General features: G+C 43.0%; 1 protein-coding gene across 2 annotated transcripts; it reads left to right on the forward strand.

Moving 5' to 3' along the window:
• Positions 1-8,185: 8,185 nt before the first annotated feature.
• Positions 8,186-19,990, forward strand: l3mbtl2 (L3MBTL histone methyl-lysine binding protein 2). Of its 2 annotated transcripts, none has more exons than XM_030097689.1 (18): positions 8,186-8,308; positions 9,973-10,476; positions 10,596-10,710; positions 10,881-11,014; positions 12,363-12,435; positions 13,258-13,334; positions 13,675-13,792; positions 13,876-14,010; positions 14,749-14,837; positions 16,073-16,319; positions 17,273-17,340; positions 17,669-17,773; positions 17,915-18,059; positions 18,182-18,264; positions 18,351-18,585; positions 19,031-19,096; positions 19,191-19,349; positions 19,440-19,990. In XM_030097689.1, the coding sequence occupies exons 2-18, from the start codon at positions 10,126-10,128 to the stop codon at positions 19,571-19,573; spliced, it is 2,334 nt and encodes a 777-aa protein (XP_029953549.1). In that variant the 5' UTR covers positions 8,186-8,308; positions 9,973-10,125; the 3' UTR covers positions 19,574-19,990. The 2 variants fall into 2 exon arrangements, with proteins under 2 accessions (XP_029953549.1, XP_029953550.1); XM_030097690.1 differs by lacking the exon at positions 8,186-8,308 and adding an exon at positions 9,172-9,217.
• The last annotated feature ends 66 nt before the right edge of the window (positions 19,991-20,056 follow it).

Raw genomic sequence — 20,056 nt, forward strand, 5'->3', positions numbered from 1 at the left:
TGTTCTGGTGTTATCGTTAATGCAACCATTGTTTTCTTTTAAAATCATGTTTTGCAGAAAAGCTGTCAGGCAAACTTCTTCAAAAAAAATTAGGTAGAAGTTGATTCTTCCTTGTGACCGCCACATGCTAAAATCTGTAAAATTTCAATCACTCATCAATAATTAATATATTGTTTAAAAAACATTTAACTTTCCATGTTTGCATATTCTCAAACATTTACTCAAGTCAGTCAAAATAAAATCATCCCAGAGTCATGGATGCTTAAAGGAGATAACCTTTCGCCTGAGGGAAGAAAGCTTTATTGACCCCAGCCAACTTTTACTTTTCAGACATTCATTTGTCTGGACCTGTTAATCTGTAGATCCTTTACAGACAATCACCGATTGGCCTCAAATCCACTTTTGTTCAATGGAAGGACAAAACCTACAGCCGAATGCTAGAACATGCAAACTCCACAAAGACAAGGCCTGGCTTGAATTTGAGCCTCTGACATTCTTTCTAAGACATTGGAGGACTAATCATTCTACTCCGTTTTACTCCCTAAAACTCTCTCAAAAAGTTTAAATCCCCTAACCCAGATTTGTTCTATTTACATTTTTATTCAAAACAATTTCTTGCTTGCTTCACACTCAAACACAGAAATATTTCACCTCATAACAGTATGTGAATAGTACTGGAAAAATACAGAAAATATCAAACACTTAATAAAAACAGAGGCTTCACGACACACAGTGAACTTTTCAAATATTCATTGGACTTCACTTTAATGATACATTTTCAGTAATTCATCAGTCTCAATGTATTTTACACTCATTCACCTATTGACACACACACACCCTCAATAGCAACAGCTTGTCATGTATTGTGATGGACAGGTCACCAGTCCATCAAAAGCAAACACAGAGACAATCACACACTCTCACATTCACTCCTAGAGGCAATTTAGCATCAATAAGTAACCTCACATGCCATTGGGGGAAACCAGAGTCACACACACAACCTCCACTGAGAAAGGCCCAGATATTTCAACTCATAACCTTGTGGCTGTGAGGTGAAGGCACCACTTTACCACCTTGCAAACAATCACCCCAGATTCAGCAAGAATCCATTGTAGTGTGGGCAGCGAAACTGCTTCTTTGTCTTCTTCTGGAGCTTGTTCAGCTCATTCCTGATGATTTTGTTTCTCATCCTTTTGGCCTTTATCACCTTGAAGTGGTCAAAGTCAGACATTTTGTCGCTGAGTTGAGCTGTCTCTCAGGATATCTGCACAAACCTTTGGGTGGTTTTATCATGCAGTCTTTGAGTTTTTGTAGCGGAGTACACATGATGAAAATGTCTATATTTTGACAAAACCAAATAATTATGATAAAAAAAATGACTACATCAGTTCAACTCTAATTATACTGTCTGGTACGGAATACAGCAAAATGTAAAAACAAAAAACATAAAGCTTCTTTCTGACTGTTGCATTACGCAAGGTTTTACAAATTTACCCAGACAACATGACTTTGACACTAATGCTTTGAGGTAGCTTTCATGTAATCTTCATCAATATCTCAGCTCACATCCCCTTACGCTTAAGAAATTAAAAAAAAAAAAAAATCATTGTCATCTTTGAAATTTTTACAAGATGCTTGGTGGTTTGGTTGTCATATAGAGCCTTTGGCCCCACAGGCCTTATGTTTGACACCCCTTCCTTTACACCCCTGGTCAGGAATATCAAAAAAGCTTGGTTTTTGGTTGATGACAACCACAATGGCCTCCGGCTTTCCAGCATGCCGTTCGAAAGACACGTTTCAATTTAGCTAATGTCAACAATGTGGATAAAAACCATGATGGCAATCTGCATGCAGCAAATGTGTACATACATTATTCTGTACATTTTTTTCATGAGAAATTTGTGAATTGTGGGCATTGTGCTTCCTTAAGACCTAAAAGTCTTAAAATTCTTGCCCATAATTTAATCTGTAAAAATAATTTGAGAATATTTTGCATACCAACAGCAGAATTTGGAAGATGGGGTTCCAGACATGTCGTCTTTGTAGAGTTCTTGGAGGTTGCTGCCTTTCTGATGCCGATACTTGGCAAATGGATAAACCTTATCCCAGTAGTTAGCTAACAAGACAGATATTTTGCTTGCATCTACAGTTAAATCAAAGCTCCTTTGTCAACCAAAGAAGCATGTCTTTATGATCTGAGAGAGGAAGCTGGAGTACCAGAAGAAAAACCAATACAGGAGCTGAATCCTTGCTGTAAAGCAAAAGCGCTTACCGCTGCTGAAAGTCAGTTCCTATTTTTCTTCTGATAAATTCCCCATTCCATATTCAGTTTTGTTTTGCTGCAGACATGTGCATTGCTTGATTGCGTGGTTATTATTTACTCCTGTCCATCCATCCATTCATTCATCCAGACTGGAGTTGTGGGAAGCTTAGGCAAACGGTAGTTACACCTGGAGCGCAGTTTACCTGTTATTTATTACAGTCTTTACATATTATATACTTATTATTTGTTGATGAGAGCAGGTGCATAGTCCTCATTCCCTCATAATCATTGTGTCATTGTGTTTAGATGTAAAAAAAAGAACCTCAAAGATATGTTGGAGGATCATCGGAAGAACTCATATTCTAGCCATATTAAACTTACAACTCAACTCAGTTTTATTCCTATAGCACCAAATACACACAGTCATCTCACACGAGCAAGCAAAGGCAATTGTGCAGAGGAAAAACTTCTTTTCAAGAGGAGCAAACCTTTTCAAAACCCAACGTAGAGGTGAAGAGTCAGACTCAGAGGTGAAGGCCTTCTGCAAATCCATCTGTTTTTGTTAGTATTTTCTGCTTTATGATTACATTTATCATAGATAAAACCCTCCTGTCATCAGCAAACCCTGTATCTCTCCAGGATCAAATATCTATCTATATTTTTTGAATTGACATAAATCTCACAATTGTCTGGTCGCCACACATAATTTATTCCATAATTTTACACCACAAATTGTGATACAAAAACTCCTCAAGTTGGTGTGGATTTTATGAGTTTTAAACTTTAATTTTACCCTTAGATTGTAACCATTCTCTCTTTCACAAACTTTTTTTTTTAAATATTAGCCGTTAAAAATTGGTGGGTTCACAAAAACCAGCCTTGTGTACAATTCTTAGTACTCTCTTTTGTAAAATCATGTCTTTTTAGTGAATTTGCAAAAGTATTTAACCACATTTCCACATAAAAATCATGATTTTTGTTTTACATAGGTTTAATGACACCTTGTTTTTGTGAGGATCCTGTCTGCCCTGAGCCCAGTATGTGTGATTTCGCCTGTCCTGTTGCCTGTGTTTACTTTTGCACTGTGTCTGTGTCTCCCATCCTTCTGCTGTCCATGTCCCTCCCTGGTTCCCTGTGTTGTTAGTTTGATGCCCATTGCCTGTTGTCTTCTGCCTCGAAACTCTGCTTTGGACGCTGAAGCTGTCTTTTGGATTGTCCTGTCTGGACTTGTCTGCTAAATAAAACCTCTCTTTGACTCCTCATCGACTCCTGTCTGCCTTTGGGTTCACCTGCCCCATGACGGAATGAATCAACCCCACAATGAACCCAGCGGACTTGGAGCTGAGCTGGACGGTGCAGCTTGATGGGGTAAACGTGATTCGGAGGAACCAGATGCTCCTCCTTTAGGGACAGGTACCCAGGTCTCCAGCCATCCAACCTTTGCCCCTGATTTTGGCCCTGACTCCGTCTGTGATGTGGGCCGAAATTGCCAGGTGGGAAGCCAGCCTGGAGGCTACGATTGAGAATATTTGCAGGATCGTAGAGGTGGTGGAGACACTCGCCCCGGGCCTGGGGATCCGGGTTGTTCAGTCTCTGACGCTGACTCTTAAGTCCCCAGTTCCTGCGCCCCAGCAGCCTCTGCCTCCATCAGCGGCATCTGAGGCGCTGCCGCCTCAGCTTCTGCCTCCATCAGCTGCCTCCGAGCCGGCTCTGCCAGAGCCACGTTGGCCTCCGGGCTGCCTCCACCTCAGCCAGTTCTATGTCGGTCAGGTGCCCTCCAGCAGCCTCTGCTTCTGCCTCTGCTTCCGTCAGCGGCGTCCAAGGAGCCATCGCCTCTGCTTCTGCCTCTGCCTCCGTCAGCGGCGTCCAAGGAGCCGTCGCCTCTGCTTCTGCCTCCTCGGCTCTGTCAAAGGGTCCCTGGATTATGGTGCCAGAGGCCACTTTTTTTTTCTTTTTTTTTTATTATTCTACTTTTGAGTCAGTACTGAATGTGTGGCTGCTTGTGCTTTATGACATGTTTGAGGTTTGCTTAATTTTCAAGCTTCCCCTTGGAAGGACCGGCTCACGGCGGCCCAAAGAACAGTCCCAAAAGGGAGGTGATGAACCTCCAGAGGATGTGAAGGAGGAAGGCCCTGAAGCTACGGGACCACGTTGGAGGGGAAGGCGAGGAGAACCACTGTTGTCAACATCTGGGGCCCACTCAGAGGAGCGGAGAGGAGGCAGTTCGATGGCTGCTGAGGGGTGCAGGAGATGCGGCTCAAAGGCCACTGACAGTCACTGAGGATGTAGGTGGTACATTGCTGACAGTGGTCAAGGAGGCAGAAGCAGAGGCACTGGTGGCTCCACAGATGCTGCTGACGGAGGCAGATGTGGCAGAAGGTGTCCCAGGCGCTGCTGATGGGGGCAGAAGCAGAGAAGCGAGCAACTGTCCTCGGAGACTGGCAACCATTTGGAGGACCGAGAGACGAGCCAGCAACCCCTCCGAGAAAATGAAAGGGGAGCTGTCAGCGCTGAAGACTGGATCCCTCATGGAGAAGTGGAGAGGTTGTCCGTCATTGCTGATGTTCAGGTCTCTCTCGGAGAAGTTGAGATGTGAGCCGTCACTATCAGAGACTGAGTCCCTCTCGGAGAAGTTGAGAGGCGTATGAGACCTCAATGGAGCCGGGGCCGGAAGTGGGATGGCTAGAGAGCCAGAGAGCTGGGGGCACGTCAGGATGTGCGCTGTAGAACTCCATGATGAGGTGAAGGATCTAAGACGTGCCACGCTGGCTGCCAGTAAAGGTCCTCGAGATCACATCCCTCCCAGTCCCATGTGGAAATACATACCCACCTTCCTCCTCTGCACACCCCATGGCCCCCTCACCTGATATGCAGGTTCACTGTCCCACAGGTAGTGGAGATAGAGCTCTGGAGATCGGGGTGCTGGCTGCAACGGAAAGAAACTTGATGCCCGGTAAGTCCAGTGGTGGTTGTTTCATTCTGTCAAGGTCGAAGGAAGAGCTCAAACACCAGCATCCGGGATGAATGAGAACTCCTTTATTTGGTCACACAGGGATCACACGAACCGGGAAAGCAGGTACCGACACAAACTGACACTACATCTACAATGAACTGACAATCACACAAGAAAAGAGAAGGGTATACATAGGGAAGACACAGGTGCACACAGGGAAAGCCCATTGGCTGAGAGAACATGAGGTGAGGCAGGCACAGACAATAGAGGAGGATGGGAGACTCAGCCAGGGGACCCACAGAGTCCTGACACAAAAGATTTCCATTCTGATTCGTCGTGATTTTACTGATAAAAGATACATCAAGCATATTATTTGAGAGTTTTTATTTCAATTTTATTATATTTAAAGATATAAGACCTCTTAAGAACTTTTTCACAGGACCTCTGATCTTTCCTTTGAATCCACTAGCTCATAAACACTTTAGAACTGAAAGTGGAAAAGTCTCAGGAACTGTTTGAGGATTTGACCCTCAGTAACCTGTCGGGCAATATCAATCTGGACTGGACCATTCAGGTCATAATACATATGGCGGTGTGTGACAGGATGAGGGGCCCCACTCAGAATAACTTTGATCGTGATCGCATTGACTGTTTCCTCTGCAGGGACTGGTAGACAGAAACCCCACCAGCAAAATACCGCCACAGCGTAATAGAGCCACCATGTCATGTCACTGTGGGGCACAGATGTCAAAATGATTTCATATCAAGGGCCACATACACTCCTGTTTGGTCTCAGTTGAGCTGGACAAGTAAAACAATAATGACCTATGAATAATGACGACTCCAGATTGTTATAGCTCTGTTTTAGCACAAAGGTGAATAAACAACTTGAATTGTTGAAAAATTCTTTTTCAAAAATTCAGTTAAAAAAACACACACACACAATCTAAAATCATTTTCCATTCGAATGTTCTTCATCATGTGTGTTTTCCACAACTATCTCTCACATTGTGGGTTTGATGTTAATTTTATCCCCTTAGCTGAAAGGAAACTTTCTTGAATGAACTGTTCACAAGATGTCACAGTCACATTTAGTAATCTTACTAAAACAGTGCAACCCACATTGGACAACTAAGGAACACTATTTACTGATACAGTAAAATTGCTCTTCCTGTTTTCTTTGTTATTTTCACACAATTCAGCGTCGCCTACGGGCATGAATGGAATCTCCGGTGTGCCAGTTTTGGAATGCAGACCATATATTTGACACTGTTGCTGGCGGGGTGGTGCTCATTTATTGCCATTTATTTACATTAAATAAATTGGAAACCTTTTTTTGCAATTACCTCAACCAATTAATCATTGTGTTTTAAAGCAATGATGAGCTATCACTTTTCTGGATTTGCTTCATGGTTTCTTGCAATCACATAAATCAGTAGACTAATTTCTGCATACCACAGCACAACAAGCAGAACCCAATGTCACTGAGTGAAGTCATTACAAAGGGGATAAAATGTTGGAGAACCTAAACAGAATATATTACACATCTCTTTTTTTCTTTGACAGTTTTGTTTCACTGTATTCAGTTTTACAACTGGCTATATTTTTGGTGTTTAATGCTGCCCTTTAAAGAAATGCATGCGATCATATTGGTGTGCTGTCACTCTCCTATGTATGGATATGCCATTTTACTGTATAATGACAATACAACTGTAAAACAAAACTGTTTATCAAACCTAAATCATCATCATCATAATCATCTCAGCGATACCACAGTGAGAACAAGTTTCAAAAAATGGTTTGCTGCTGATTTTTGGAGAAAAACAAACCCTGTCAATAATTAGCTTTGTTAAGGTGGCCTTGTGAAAAACCCGAACTTTTGCTACTGTACAGCTGTCAAATACTTGTATGTCTGCACATAGTTTGTGATTATAATTATAATCTAAATAAAGCTGCCTTCAGAATTTAAAAAAAGGAAAGGGAAGCAGCTGTATCCCTGCATCATGTATATTAACTTTCAGTTGGTTCACAACTTCACATTGAGGCCACAAGGCCAGTGAGAGACAGCCACTGAGCTGCATGACTGCTGGGCACAGCAGGGGATTTTTTTGGTGAGATTACAATTACATCCCAAACTATCATAAAAACAGTACCACCAAGTCTTATTCATGTAGATCGTCGTAAATTATGAGTCAGTTTATAAAGAGGAGGTCTTGAAGTTAACAGTCTGTTGTTCAACAAACAATCTGGTAATGAACACCAGCTCTCCTGGATGAACAACAACACAGCTGTCACCAGAAAAGTTCAGCAGAAACTACACCTCCCGAGTGTTCTCAGGAAGAACAGCCTGGCCACTGAGGTGATCTTCACCTTTTGCTGTTTTGATGGGGCAACTGGCTAAGGGTGGCTGAAGGTTCAAACAAACTAATTGAAAAGATTAGTGACATGGTGGTCTCAGAGAGGAGGATTTGGCCCAAACCGAAGTCCATCCTGAAGAATGGCTCTCATCCCCTCTGTGATGCCCTTCACATCTTCAGCAAGAGACCGATTCCACCAAAGTGCAGATGAGAGCTCCACAGGAGATCCTTCATTCCTGTGGTAATGACTCTATAGCTCATCCCTGTAAATAGTGCTTGCTGTGTTTTCACCTAATTTCATAATTTTTGTGACTCTATTAGTCATAGTAGGCATGCACATAGTAAGACTGAATATTACTAATCCATTTTTTATCCTGTCTTATTTGATATTTAGCTTTCTTTTTTGTATATTTGTTGTGTTTTATTCTGTGTGGAGTAATGCTACAAAGAATTTCCCTCTCTGATGTGAATGAACTATTTATATTCTATTATTTACATTCCGTGATAATGAAGAGAGAACATAACACTTTGTAAAATGACGTGTTGTGGACAATTTAGACTCAGGTGAAACTACAACTCCCAGCAATCCGTGCGTGACGGCGTGACGTCAAAATTAAGCGCCCAGCGCTTCTGCAGAACCGGGGACCTTTGAAGGCAGAACTGTAACCAAAGCCCTCACAGCTCATCGTTCACTTCTAAAACACTCCACAAAGTCTCTTCTCATCATTCGCTTCTGTAAGTAGTTGTTTAAAGTCAACATAGATCGATCTGATCCTTTATAACGAGACAAACGCGGTGTTGCACTCATTAGCATGCATCCAGCACCACAGGGCGAGTCGCAGCCACGCTTTAAGTGATAGAGAAGCACCACAGTTTATAGTATGTTGGTCATTTATCATGTTAGGCTTACTGGATTGTGCAAATTCAGGTACTATACCTCTATTTTTTTCTAGTTAGTGAATTTCTCTTTAAGTTGTTGTAAACTCATTGTTTATTGTTCCCACATGAACTGTAAACAAAAAAAGTGGAGTCCCTGTAAGTGAAAACATTACATCTTGAAGGTGTTTAAAATAGAATAACTTTTCAGTTTGTGTGTGTGTGTGTGTGTGTGTAAGGGTGTTTTTTTTATCGATCTCTTGCAAACAGACTCTTTAAATACTGCGAAGATGCTTAAATACAATTAATACACACTGATGAAATACAATGTGTACTTCTTATAGTTGGAAAAATGTCTAGAAAGTTTTATTTCTTGTTCAAATGTAATAGACTGGCGGTGTCAAACATAAGGGCTGTGGGCCAAAACTGGCCCGCCAAACCACCAAGCCAAGAGTAAAAATATTGAGAAGAATGTTGATTCTTATGAACGGTGGACACAACACAGTACTGAGACCTGAACTGAGACATCAGTGATGCTGCCATGATGTCTGGGTGAGTTTGTAAAAATATGCATATTGCAACAGTTATAGGAGAAGGTTTTTTTTTTTTGTTTTTAATTTAAAGGTGCCTTAAGGAGTTTGCACGTTTTATGCGAAACAGCGCCCCCTGCAGGCCTTGGGCGTAACGCAGCTTAGTGAAAAACTCGTCCCTGTGGCTCCCGTGCACGGAAGAGGGGGACTCCGTCTTCGCTCGTTTAGAAGCGCTCAAGTAAGATTTAAGTTTCTTTTACCTGGTGGAGTCTGTGTGGAGCTGTGGCAGTGCTAGAAGCCAGTCTTTTCTTACTTTCTGGGAGATCCTGCTCAGTTGTTGCTCACTAAGCATCTGGCGGAGTAATGGCGGACATAATGAAACCTAACCAGCCGGAGCGCGCATTACGTCATTCCTTTCAAATTCTCCCCAAAAAAATGCTGGTGCCGGACCGGCACTGCTTCTTTCAAGTGACAATTTAGCGCTGTTAGAGGTACTTGTAATGAATATGTCAGGGCACATTGTACACATCATTAAAAATGTGTAACATATTTATGGTGGAAAATAAGTATTTTTAAGGTTGTAAAACTCCTTAATGCACCTTTAACTATTCTGCATTAGAACAGGGGTCGGCAACTTGATCTGGCCTCGGGCCATTATTTGTCTGGGCAGTTGAATAGCATCTATGGTTTTCTGCAGGTACTCTGGTCACCTTCCATAGAAGGTTGTTAAATGTGGAGCCCCAGATGGCCCGTAGGTATGAATCTGAGTGTGCTTGGCTGTCTGTCCTTCTGTGTTTGCCCTGAATTAGCTAAAAATGATGGATGGATGGACTAATTCAGCTGCATAAATAATATTGAAAATTTTACACGACTACTCAGTGTCAGAGCATCTCAAAAAGTTCACCACAACTGTTTCCTCATTGCACGTGTACTCTGTGAGTTGTAGAAGTCTTTTATGCTATTTCAATATACACTTAACTCTTTCCTTTGCAGTGCTCAGCCGCTAAAAAAACACCTTGAGATGGAATGATCATACTCAAAGTTCGGGAGTCAGTCCAACCTTTGTACTCTTGGTTTATCTGCTGGACCACCACACCAACAACTGCCTCTGAGGATCTGATGGTCCTCTGGTGAGCACAGCTCATCATGCCGTATCACTGTGTGGCCTATGGATGTGGCAAAACTGCAGAAGATGGCGTGATGCTGTACAAGTTCCCCAAAGACCCCGAGGAGTTTCGCAAATGGGAGAAGCAGGTCCAGCGCACCCGCGTCCACTGGGTGGCCACACCGAACTCTCACCTTTGCAGCGAGCACTTTGGCAAGGAGTACTTTGAAGCCAAAGCACCCTCCGGGGTTCTGAAGCTGAAGCCAGGAGCCGCTCCGACAGTATTTGTCCGTCCACACTGCTCCAGCTGTAACGGGGTGGGCTGTAGCAGTTGCCTGCCTGCCATCCAATACCGGAACATTGCTGCCGTTTCAAGAGAATGCAACTCTCCCGTGAGTGGCTAATATCGTGGTCCAAGATGGGCTCTGCTCTTAAAGTTATTAGAATTCCCAACAAAAGTTAAAAGATGTGATGTTAAATCAGTTTCCCTGATGCTTTCTCTCTCTATTAGCAAGAAGACCACAATGTGACGGAGCCAATTCCAGACAATGTCGGCAAAGGCAACAAAACACCTTTCTCAAGAGGCAAACGGCAACCAAGTCAAAAATTGCCAAGTGATCATCCAGGTAAGGAGTTGATTTGCTGAAGATAACAAAATAAATTTTGTTTTTCTGTACATTCAGACATTATTTTAATCATAAAACAAGCAATAAACAACACTTCAATGTACCAGTATGTCATCTGAGCAAATTGGAAATTTCAATGCTGTCTTGTTTGTCTTTTAATGATCCTACAGTGGTGTGCGAGATGTGTGGAACGGCCGGCACCGTTGGCACTTTCTTTTCGAAGTCAAAACGTTTCTGCAATATATCCTGCGCTCGCTCCTATTCCTCAAACTCCAAGAAGTCCTCCATACTGGCTCGTTTACAGGTGAGGGGATGCCTGTTTTGCTTTCGCTCCTGCAGCTAAACAGTTATTCTGGGTGTTACATTAGTATGAAATCAATGCTGTGAGTGAGTCTGTGGGCATGCCGAAGGCTGCAGAAAGCTTCGGGCTTGAAAAGCCATGGATTTCAGCCAACAGTTAGTCTGAAGAGATTCACAGGGATCCAGTGAGATTGAATTATTCCCGCTACACACTGTGATTTTCGTCCATCTCAGATCACCGGTAACAATCGTGAGGTGATATCTTTGGTGTTGACTCTAAATTGGTAGTCTTGCGTCACACTGTCATACAGGTCCAAGGGCGGCCATTGTCATGTTCCTTCAACCAAAGACAACCCTAACCCATCCGCATTCAGGGAGAACATGCAGACTCCACCCAGAAAGGCGCAGCTGATATTTGAAAACAAGATTTGTTAGCAGTCGTTTGTTCGTCTACATTTATACACTAAAAGATCAACTGGGGTGATCTGGATGACCGATACAGGGGTGTGTTGACCATATGTGGCGTCAAAGGTTTGGGTGTGTGGTGATTGCATTGTCAAAACAAAGCGCCGAGTTATGGTGTAACATGCAAACTACGGTGTTTCTGGGATTTCGAAATGTTTTCGAAATAACTAGTGAATATTTTGAATCCATGGTTTTCATGCAGAGCAGTCCTGAGATGACGATAACTTGAAAAATTGCTGTTGCTAATAGCGCACACCAGGGGGCAGTATTCACAGAAAGTCACTGATTGGCCCCCAGCGAGCAAGTAGACAATTAAGAGTAAAAGAAGAAGTGAACCGTCCACCTCAACACGTGCCCTCGGCGTGTCCGGACCATTGACCCGACATGGTGCGCAGGTGCTGCGTCCCGGGCTGCTCTGTCTCCAGCGACCGGCGGCCCAGCATGGCCTTTCACCGGTTCCCCGTCAAGGACCGGGCGAGGCTGAGGCGGTGGCTGCGCTCCCTGGACGTGGACGTGAAAACCCCCGCGGCCACCTTGAGCCCCCTCTTCGTCTGCCAGGCGCACTTCCGGCCCGAGGACTACCTGGAGCCGCTGAACTGCCCGAAGCGGCGCGTGCACTTTCTGAAGTGCACCGCGGTGCCTTCACGGTCACCACGTGCGGACTCCTGGGCAGGTGACCCCGGCTCCACCGTCCAGCGCCGGCGGGTAAATCTGCCTGGAGGCAGCAGAGTTCATCCACACCAGTTGGTTTAGTGGGACCTCACCTGCTGTATGCTGCAGCAAAATGGGCAAAAAAGAAATTAATTAACAGAAACTGCCTCATTTAATTCTTTCTTCTAATTCTTTCTTTCTTTACTGTCTCCCTTTTTTTTTTTTGGTCACTTAAGGGAAAGCCACTCTCTAAACAGGCCATTTTGCTGAAAAGGGTTGAACCTGCTCCAAAACCAGCAGGAGTGGACGGTAAGTCAGTGATTACACACACAAATACACAGTTGGGTTTATTTCAACTTTCACACATTTCAATTTGTCCATGAGCAGTATACACATGTATATACAACAATAAAACCTAATCTGTCTTGCTGAATATACTCATTAAGTTTTAAAATTGTGTGTTGTCATAAAGAATAATAGCTAATCTATTCCTGTTCATTATAATTTATTCTCAGATATTAATAGGAAAACAATCAGTTTGGGGAAAGCTATTACACTGACCCTTAGATTTTCAGCACCTGATGGGACGTTTATCCCAAATTCTGAACCTCTTGAGTAGATCAGGACCAGGCAGTTCTTCCTTCAAAAGTTATCTCATGATAAACTAGCAGTGCAGCCTGAAGTTCTACACTGTTCTGATGAATATGTAAATTTAACTGATGAGGATAATATGTTAAGTTCTTGATTTTCTCTGCACCTTTTTTTTTTATGAGAGTATTGATAAATTATTATTAATTAAAATATTAATCTTTCAGCATGACAAAATGTAAACCCACAGTCATAAACTGAAATTAACTTCATTTGGTTCATAATTTCTTTTTGACCCCAAACCTGCACTCAGGTGAATGTCACTATTTTTGAACTTAGAGAAAATGTGACCCCCAAATGGGTCAAATCAGCACATTTGATTCAGGCTGATCCGACTTACAGCAGCCACTTTATTTACATCTGACAGGAATGCATGAAAGTAGGACTTTTCCAGTTGGAGAAGGCTTTTTTAAAAAAACGACACGTTTCTCAAAGTGATATTCTTGCTTTATGTATGACGACTCTGTTCTCTTCACTCTGCAGCGTCGGCTCCTTTTGAATGGGGCTCGTACTTGGAGAAGGAAACCTCCGTCGCTGCGTCGGTTTCCTGCTTCAGACACGTGAGTCCCGTCTGCGACGCCGAACTGTGAACGAGGCGCCACCTTTCACAATTACTGATCAAACCGAAACTCTTCATATGAAAGAAAAAACACTAATTGAAAATTTAAAAATTTTACATCTCATCTCTCTGATATGGAATAGAAATACTGATCTCATAGATGTCAATGTGTGGAAGTTTTTCCACACTGAACGCTCCAACAAGCCCGATGGCAGTCGAATGTCTGCAAAGTGAATGTTGCAAAGGCTGGTGGTGGAAGTACTGCTTTTCTGAGTGTTTGAAGTCTTCAAAGAACAGACGTAAAGATGAGTGTTCTCAAGAGAGAAACCCCGGTTCTGCAGGCTCCCCTGTGTCTCCACTGGGATGACGTTACCTTAGGGATGAAAGTGGAGGTCCTGAACACCAATGCAGTTCTTCCCAGTAAAGTCTACTGGATTGCTACAGTCATCCAGATTGCAGGTGAGTTTATTTTAGTGATTTGTTGAGTCACAAATTCGCTGTCATGGAACTTGTCAACGGTAACGCTCCGTGTTCGTCCCCAGGATATAAAGCCCTGTTGAGATACGAGGGCTTCGAGCACGACAGCAGCCGCGACTTCTGGTGCAGCCTCGTTTCAGGAGAGCTCAAACCAATTGGCTGGTGCGCAACGACGAGCAAACTGTTGGTGCCACCACAAGGTGAGGAGCGCCGTCACCTGAAGGCAGAAAAGCTGAGCTGGAAGAGCAGAAAACGTTGAGGTCACAAAACAGGGAGCACAGTGAATTACAATGTTGTAAAAAGGAGAAGGAATCTACACAGAACAGTATCTCCCATTTCTGCAAACAGTCCTAACTTTTCATGGGACAACTCTGAAGAAATGACACTTTGATACAATGTGCTTGGTGTGCAGCTTGTATGAGAGTGTAAATTTATTACTCCCTCAAAATAACCATAGCCATTGATGTCTTAACGGCTCGCAAGAAAAGGGACGTCTCTCCTGAGTGAAAATGTCCAAAATGGGCCCAAAGTGTCATTATGTTGTGTGGCCACCATAATTTCCCAGCACTGTCTTAAGAACGTCGCAGGTTTCCGCTGGAATCCTCTTCCAGAGACCCGGGGCTCAAGACCTGGTCTTGTCCACTGGTATTCTGCTGCCAACGGCCCCAAATGTTCAGTCACAAAGGCTCCCAGCCCACCGCCACTTTAATTACACCTCCATTGTGAATTAATAGAGTGAATGAAATCTCTCGACTCAGCTGTAGTTTTGAAGATGGCGGCTATTTGTTTCAACAGACGTACCGGAGCTTCGCTCTGGTCCAGCAAAGAGTGCGTGTCCACTTTCTGCCTGAGGATGACCGATGCTCTAACGGTTCAGGTTAACCAGGGTGGCTGGATCTCACCCGCGTTTTCTAATGTGTCTCAAACTGTGATTTCAGATGTGCCTCAGGCCATCCCAGACTGGAAGGAGTATCTCATGAAAAAGCTGATTGGAGCCACCACTCTACCTGTCGACTTCTACTTGAAGGTAGATTCAGGCCCCATCCACACGAAGACGAATCCAGGCCAAAACTCAAAAATATTTGATCAATTCACCCTGTCATCCACACGAATTCAGCATTCCGTGGATCTGAAACAGAACATTTTTGAGACCAGGTCCCAGGGTGAACAGATCCAAAAACTGTTGAATCCATGGCCTATTTTGGAGCATTACCTGATACGCTTGCATCATCGCGCTACATCGTAACAAATGCGGATGCGCAGAACACTGTAAACAACAATAACAATGGCACTGTGCAGTGTAGCAGACATCCTGCTGAAGACTGCGAGCCTTTTGCCACTTTCACAGCAAAATATTGCACTCCTTCAGTCCCACCGGATACAACAAATCAACATGGAGAACGCGATGCTTCGTGTGATTTTTTTTTTTTTTTTTCCTTGTAAATACACACGTACATGGCAAACATTATGCCAGGGGGCACACAATAAGCGATCAGTTTCTTTCAAACACTTTAAATTTCTCACAGATACTGATAGTTTTTACAGCCTTTCTGTTTTCAGAGTCTTTTAACATTTTTATACATGAAGAGTACAACATTTTTGAAGTGGGTGAATGATGGCTTCTGCCTGCTGTATTTGCATTTATGAACAAAGAATATTTGATTCTAGGATTAGTAAATTGATGATAAAAAAATCCGTTCTTCTTTTCCTGTTTTCTGAAGAAACAAAAAAACACATTTTCCCACCTCAAAGTAAAGTCCTTGTATACATTATTAATTACAAAGCGACAGAAATCCTTCCAAAAGATCTTGGAGTCATCACATGTCCAAAAGAGGTGTGGAGTTGTTTCAGGGTGATTTCCGCAGAAAGAACAGTTCACATCAATGTCCCTTTTATATTTTGTCATGAAGTGGTCAGCAGGATGCTTCATCTTGTTAGATCGACCACCAAAAAGGTCACGAATGGCTCCTAGGCGGAGGCACTATGATATTGCCATGTATTTCTGGCGGATGTCAATGAAGCGCCACTTAACGGCCTGGCATGTTATTGCAACGTTTCGGCCGTTTTGAAAACAGTCATGTCAACCCCGTTGTTATGGACAAACGTTTTTGGAACTATGAGCGTTTTGGCTTTGTGTGGATGGGGCCTTATTTATGCCGCATATTGGAAGTGGTTCATACAGTTAATTGAATCGAATAGCTTTGTTTTATCAAATAAGTAAATATTGTGTCCTGGGTCTCCCTCCCTCTTCTCTCTACCCAGTTTGCAAACGACCTGAGGAGCTCGTTCAAAACAGGCATGCACGTGGAGGTGGTGGATCCCGTGCACGTCAGCCACACCCGCTTGGCCGTCATCGAGTCCGTTACTGCGGGTCGTCTGAGGCTGGCGTTCACGGAGAAGAAAGACGACAGCGAGAACGCCCCCTCCGAGTTCTGGTGCCACGCCGGCAGCCCGCTTCTGCACCCGGTCGGCTGGTCCAGCAGAGTGGGACACCCCACGAAAAACCCTGGTAAGTAGAATGAAACGGGACGGGGATGAGTTGACCACTTTTCTAGACTGCAGTTTGTACCAGAGATCAAGATGCATATGTCCAAAACAAAAAGAAAAACCCATGAAGAGGTCGCTCTGGTGTAGAAGTTATTCTTCATGCCCATGAACTGCACCATCAGTAATTATTGCATGTATCTGATAAATCTTAGTGTCATTCTACTGTGTAGCTTTTTCTTTTGATAATGTTTTGCTGATTTGATCAGTGAAAATTGGTATTAAGGCTGATATTAGGGATTTTTCATCGTTTGTCCTCGCCAATTGTGTTTATACGTCCGCTTCCATCCTTTAAGCCCCATTTGAGAAATGCTAGAAACTGATGAAAAGCAGCTAATCCATAAGCAGCATCAGCAATCAAATTACCACAGACCTACAGGACAGCGTGCGGAAAAGAAGCAGTTTTCATTATAAAACTCAATGTAAACTAATAGAAATTTAAAATCAAACATTTTATTTACTCTTTTTTCCATTCTCAATTTGCAATCCAGCAATGTAAGAGTTCGATCAGGACAATATCAGGATTGGTCGATACTCAGATCTGACAAAGATCGGATCAGTATTTTGGGCCAAAACTTGTGATCAGGAAACCCTGCTGTAAAACAGTGACATCTGCTGATCTCAGATGGTATTTACCGCTGTATTTTGGTCTATAAATTGCTTTTTGACTGTTAATCTTACAGCCAGCTAAACAACCATTGGAAGAAAAAAAAATGAAGTAGTAGATAGAAAGCAACTTTATATTCCTGGAAATTTGGTAGTCACCTGTGTTGATGCTTTATCTTTTATATGAACCACTCAATACATTAAATATTGATTTGAACAAATATACGTTGAAACTTATTTCAGTTCATTTTTTCCACCTATAAGCTTGATTATGTGCTGGTTGAATCAAGGCTGCACCCGTTTTTCTTTCAGAAGGCCGCATGGAAGCTTCCCACAGCTCGAAGAATAACTTGGACCATGAGTCAACCCTCTTCAAAAAGGTCAGGACTCACTTTGAAAATTAAATTGATCTCATATTTAATGCTTGAATCTGTGTCAAGATGCTTTGTTTAGTCCTTCCAGTGTCCGCCTGCTGAAGCTACCCTTCAGTAGTTCTCAGTCTGGGTTGTGAACTGTTTGGCAGAGGTCTGCTGCACTCTCCAAGTGCTTTTCTAGTTGTGCACGCGTGCATTGCAATGGCAATGCTCAAACCATACATTGTGCGGCTCTAATTATTATTATCTGCATCATGGCATCAAAAGAAGAGTCCTGAAATGATACTTCAGTATTGTTGGCCCACAGCTGTTCTTCTCTGCTTGTGATCCGCAGCCAAGGACCGTCTACATGGAGAAGAGCTTCTTTGAAGAGGGAATGAAGCTGGAGGCCATTGACCCCTTCAACCTGAGGAATATCTGTGTGGCCACTGTACACAAGGCAAGGGCTCCTGTCTGCCCATCTGGGCCTCATTTCATTCTTACGTGGAGGTTTACCATTTTTTTTTAGTTTAAATCAAGTGTAACTCCTTCCGTTAACTGTTTGTTTCTTCCTGTTCTGTGTTTTTCTGACTCCTCTCAGGTGCTGTTAGACGGTTACCTGCTCCTGGGGATCGATGGCACTGCGAACAGCAGCTCAGACTGGTTTTGCTACCACGCCTCCTCTCACGCCATCCTTCCTGTGAACTTCTGTAAAAAGAACGACATCCCTCTCACCGTACCTCCAGGTGAGACTTGCATCCTTTCCTCTGACGGAGCCCATTTGCTTTAGAATGCTGTAGGAAACACAAAGTGGAAATAAAATTGCTCATGTGTGGAAAATTCTTGTAAAACCTTTGCTTCCTGGCAGGTTACGACCCTCAGACCTTCAGCTGGGGCAAATACTTGAGCGACACAAACTCTAAAGCTGCACCACCAAGACTAATGAACGCTGTAAGACAGAGGGACTCTTTGTGAAATTCCACTTTTGTAAATCCACTCACACAGATGTTAAATCTTTGTGGACTGCTTGTTTGCAGGACTACCCGGGCCATGGCTTCTACCCCAACATGAAGCTGGAGGCAGCGGACCTGATGGAGCCACGCCTGGTGTGTGTGGCCACCGTGAAGCGCTGCGTGGGCCGCCTGCTGCTCATCCACTTCGACGGCTGGGAGGACGAGTACGACCAGTGGGTGGAATACCAGTCCCCGGACATCTACCCTGTGGGCTGGTGCGAGGTCACAGGCTACCAGCTCCAGCCTCCCCCTGGGCTCGGTAAGTAGAGTACTATCAGTTGCATAATTATTTTCTATATAAGCGAAGGGGGTTGTCATGTGACATAAAGACACTCCTTTCACAGTGTTGTGAGTTTTTCACCAATGCCAAATGACAGCTGATCTTTATGGCAGCATCACTGATGTCTCAAGCTTAAGATTTTTACATTTTGCTTGGTGGTTTGATGGGCCAGATTGGAGCCTCTTACAGGCTGATTTTGGCCCTTGGGCCTCATGTTTAACTCCCCTGGTATTGAAATCATATATATATAGTTTTTTTTCTTCAAAAGATGTTTGGATGTTCTTTTGGTTTGGGAGATAAACGGATTTGAAACTTGTGGCTGTAATATAAAGATTGTATTTAACTTACTACACTATTGTTTTGTGGGTCATTTATTGCAATAACAATAACACAAAGAATTCTTTGTTTTGTTTTGTTTTTTCAGTTATTCAATCTGATGAACCAGTGGTGCAGCACAAGAAAACCAAGCCCTTCATGTTTGGGAAAAAGAGTACGCTTTATTTCAATCCTCTTTATTTTCTTGAAGTTCATGTTTTCCTTGTGTGACGTCTCCAGTTATATTGATGATGCTTGGTCCTCTACAGGAAGGAAATACGCAAGAAAGAGGTTGTCTCAGGACCAGGCAGGAGATAACATAGATAACACAGATGAACAGGCTGAACCCAAAGACACTGAAACTGTTCAAGATCCTCCACCTGAAGTTCCTCTCATCCAGCCTAAATCTGAACCTGAAGAGCAGGAAAGTAAGTGGACCCTTCTTGAACATCAGTTATCATTTATCGCATTTGAAAGGTTGGTTATGGTGATTTACTGATGAAATTGTGTCCTTCTAGTTTCCTTAGTGACAGTAAAGGTAGAAGAGATGGAGATGGAGACGCCTATCGAGCCCCCGAGTGAAATCAAACAGGAAGGAGGACAGCATCCGGCTGAAGAGGAGAAAAGCTCAGAAGAAGAAAATAAGTTGTGAAGAAAGACTGCAGAAGGGAAACTTCAAGATAGCAGATCTCTGGAAGAGAAGAGAGGAGTAAGGAAAATCTAGAAGGCTGTACAGAGCTGTTCACTACAGGAGAAGTGGAAATAATGGATTGAATATTTGATTCAGGTTGGAACTGTGGACTGGAACATCTACAAATAATGTGTGGAGAAAGCCCCCCGAGTTTATTCAAAGTCTGGATAAAAAGCCAAATATTGTTAGTTTACATTTAGATCCTGCGGGATAGATATGATGTAGAGTCCTTGCCTTCTGTGATTAAGATTATAAAATGTGTTGCTTTGGTGTTAATGAAAGCCAAATTGGCATTTTTGTCCTTGAAGGTGACTGAGAGGGTTATCTTGCATTACACAAATCTTTTTTTTTTTTTGCTTCAAGATATTCAAGACACTAACCACCATCAATGATTTAACCAAGGAAATATTTCATGGAAAATATGATTTTTTTGTTTATTAAAAA

Source organism: Salarias fasciatus, chromosome 8 (assembly GCF_902148845.1).
Source record: "Salarias fasciatus chromosome 8, fSalaFa1.1, whole genome shotgun sequence".
NCBI lineage: Eukaryota > Metazoa > Chordata > Actinopteri > Blenniiformes > Blenniidae > Salarias > Salarias fasciatus.

Bases quoted from the DNA above. Each gene is read 5' to 3' on its own strand.
- l3mbtl2 (XM_030097689.1), top strand. From the start codon at position 10,126: ATGCCGTATCACTGTGTGGCCTATGGATGTGGCAAAACTGCAGAAGAT. The intron at 14,838-16,072 runs GTAGATTCAGGC...CTCTCTACCCAG, and splicing joins CTGTCGACTTCTACTTGAAG to TTTGCAAACGACCTGAGGAG. The intron at 17,341-17,668 runs GTCAGGACTCAC...TGTGATCCGCAG, and splicing joins AGTCAACCCTCTTCAAAAAG to CCAAGGACCGTCTACATGGA.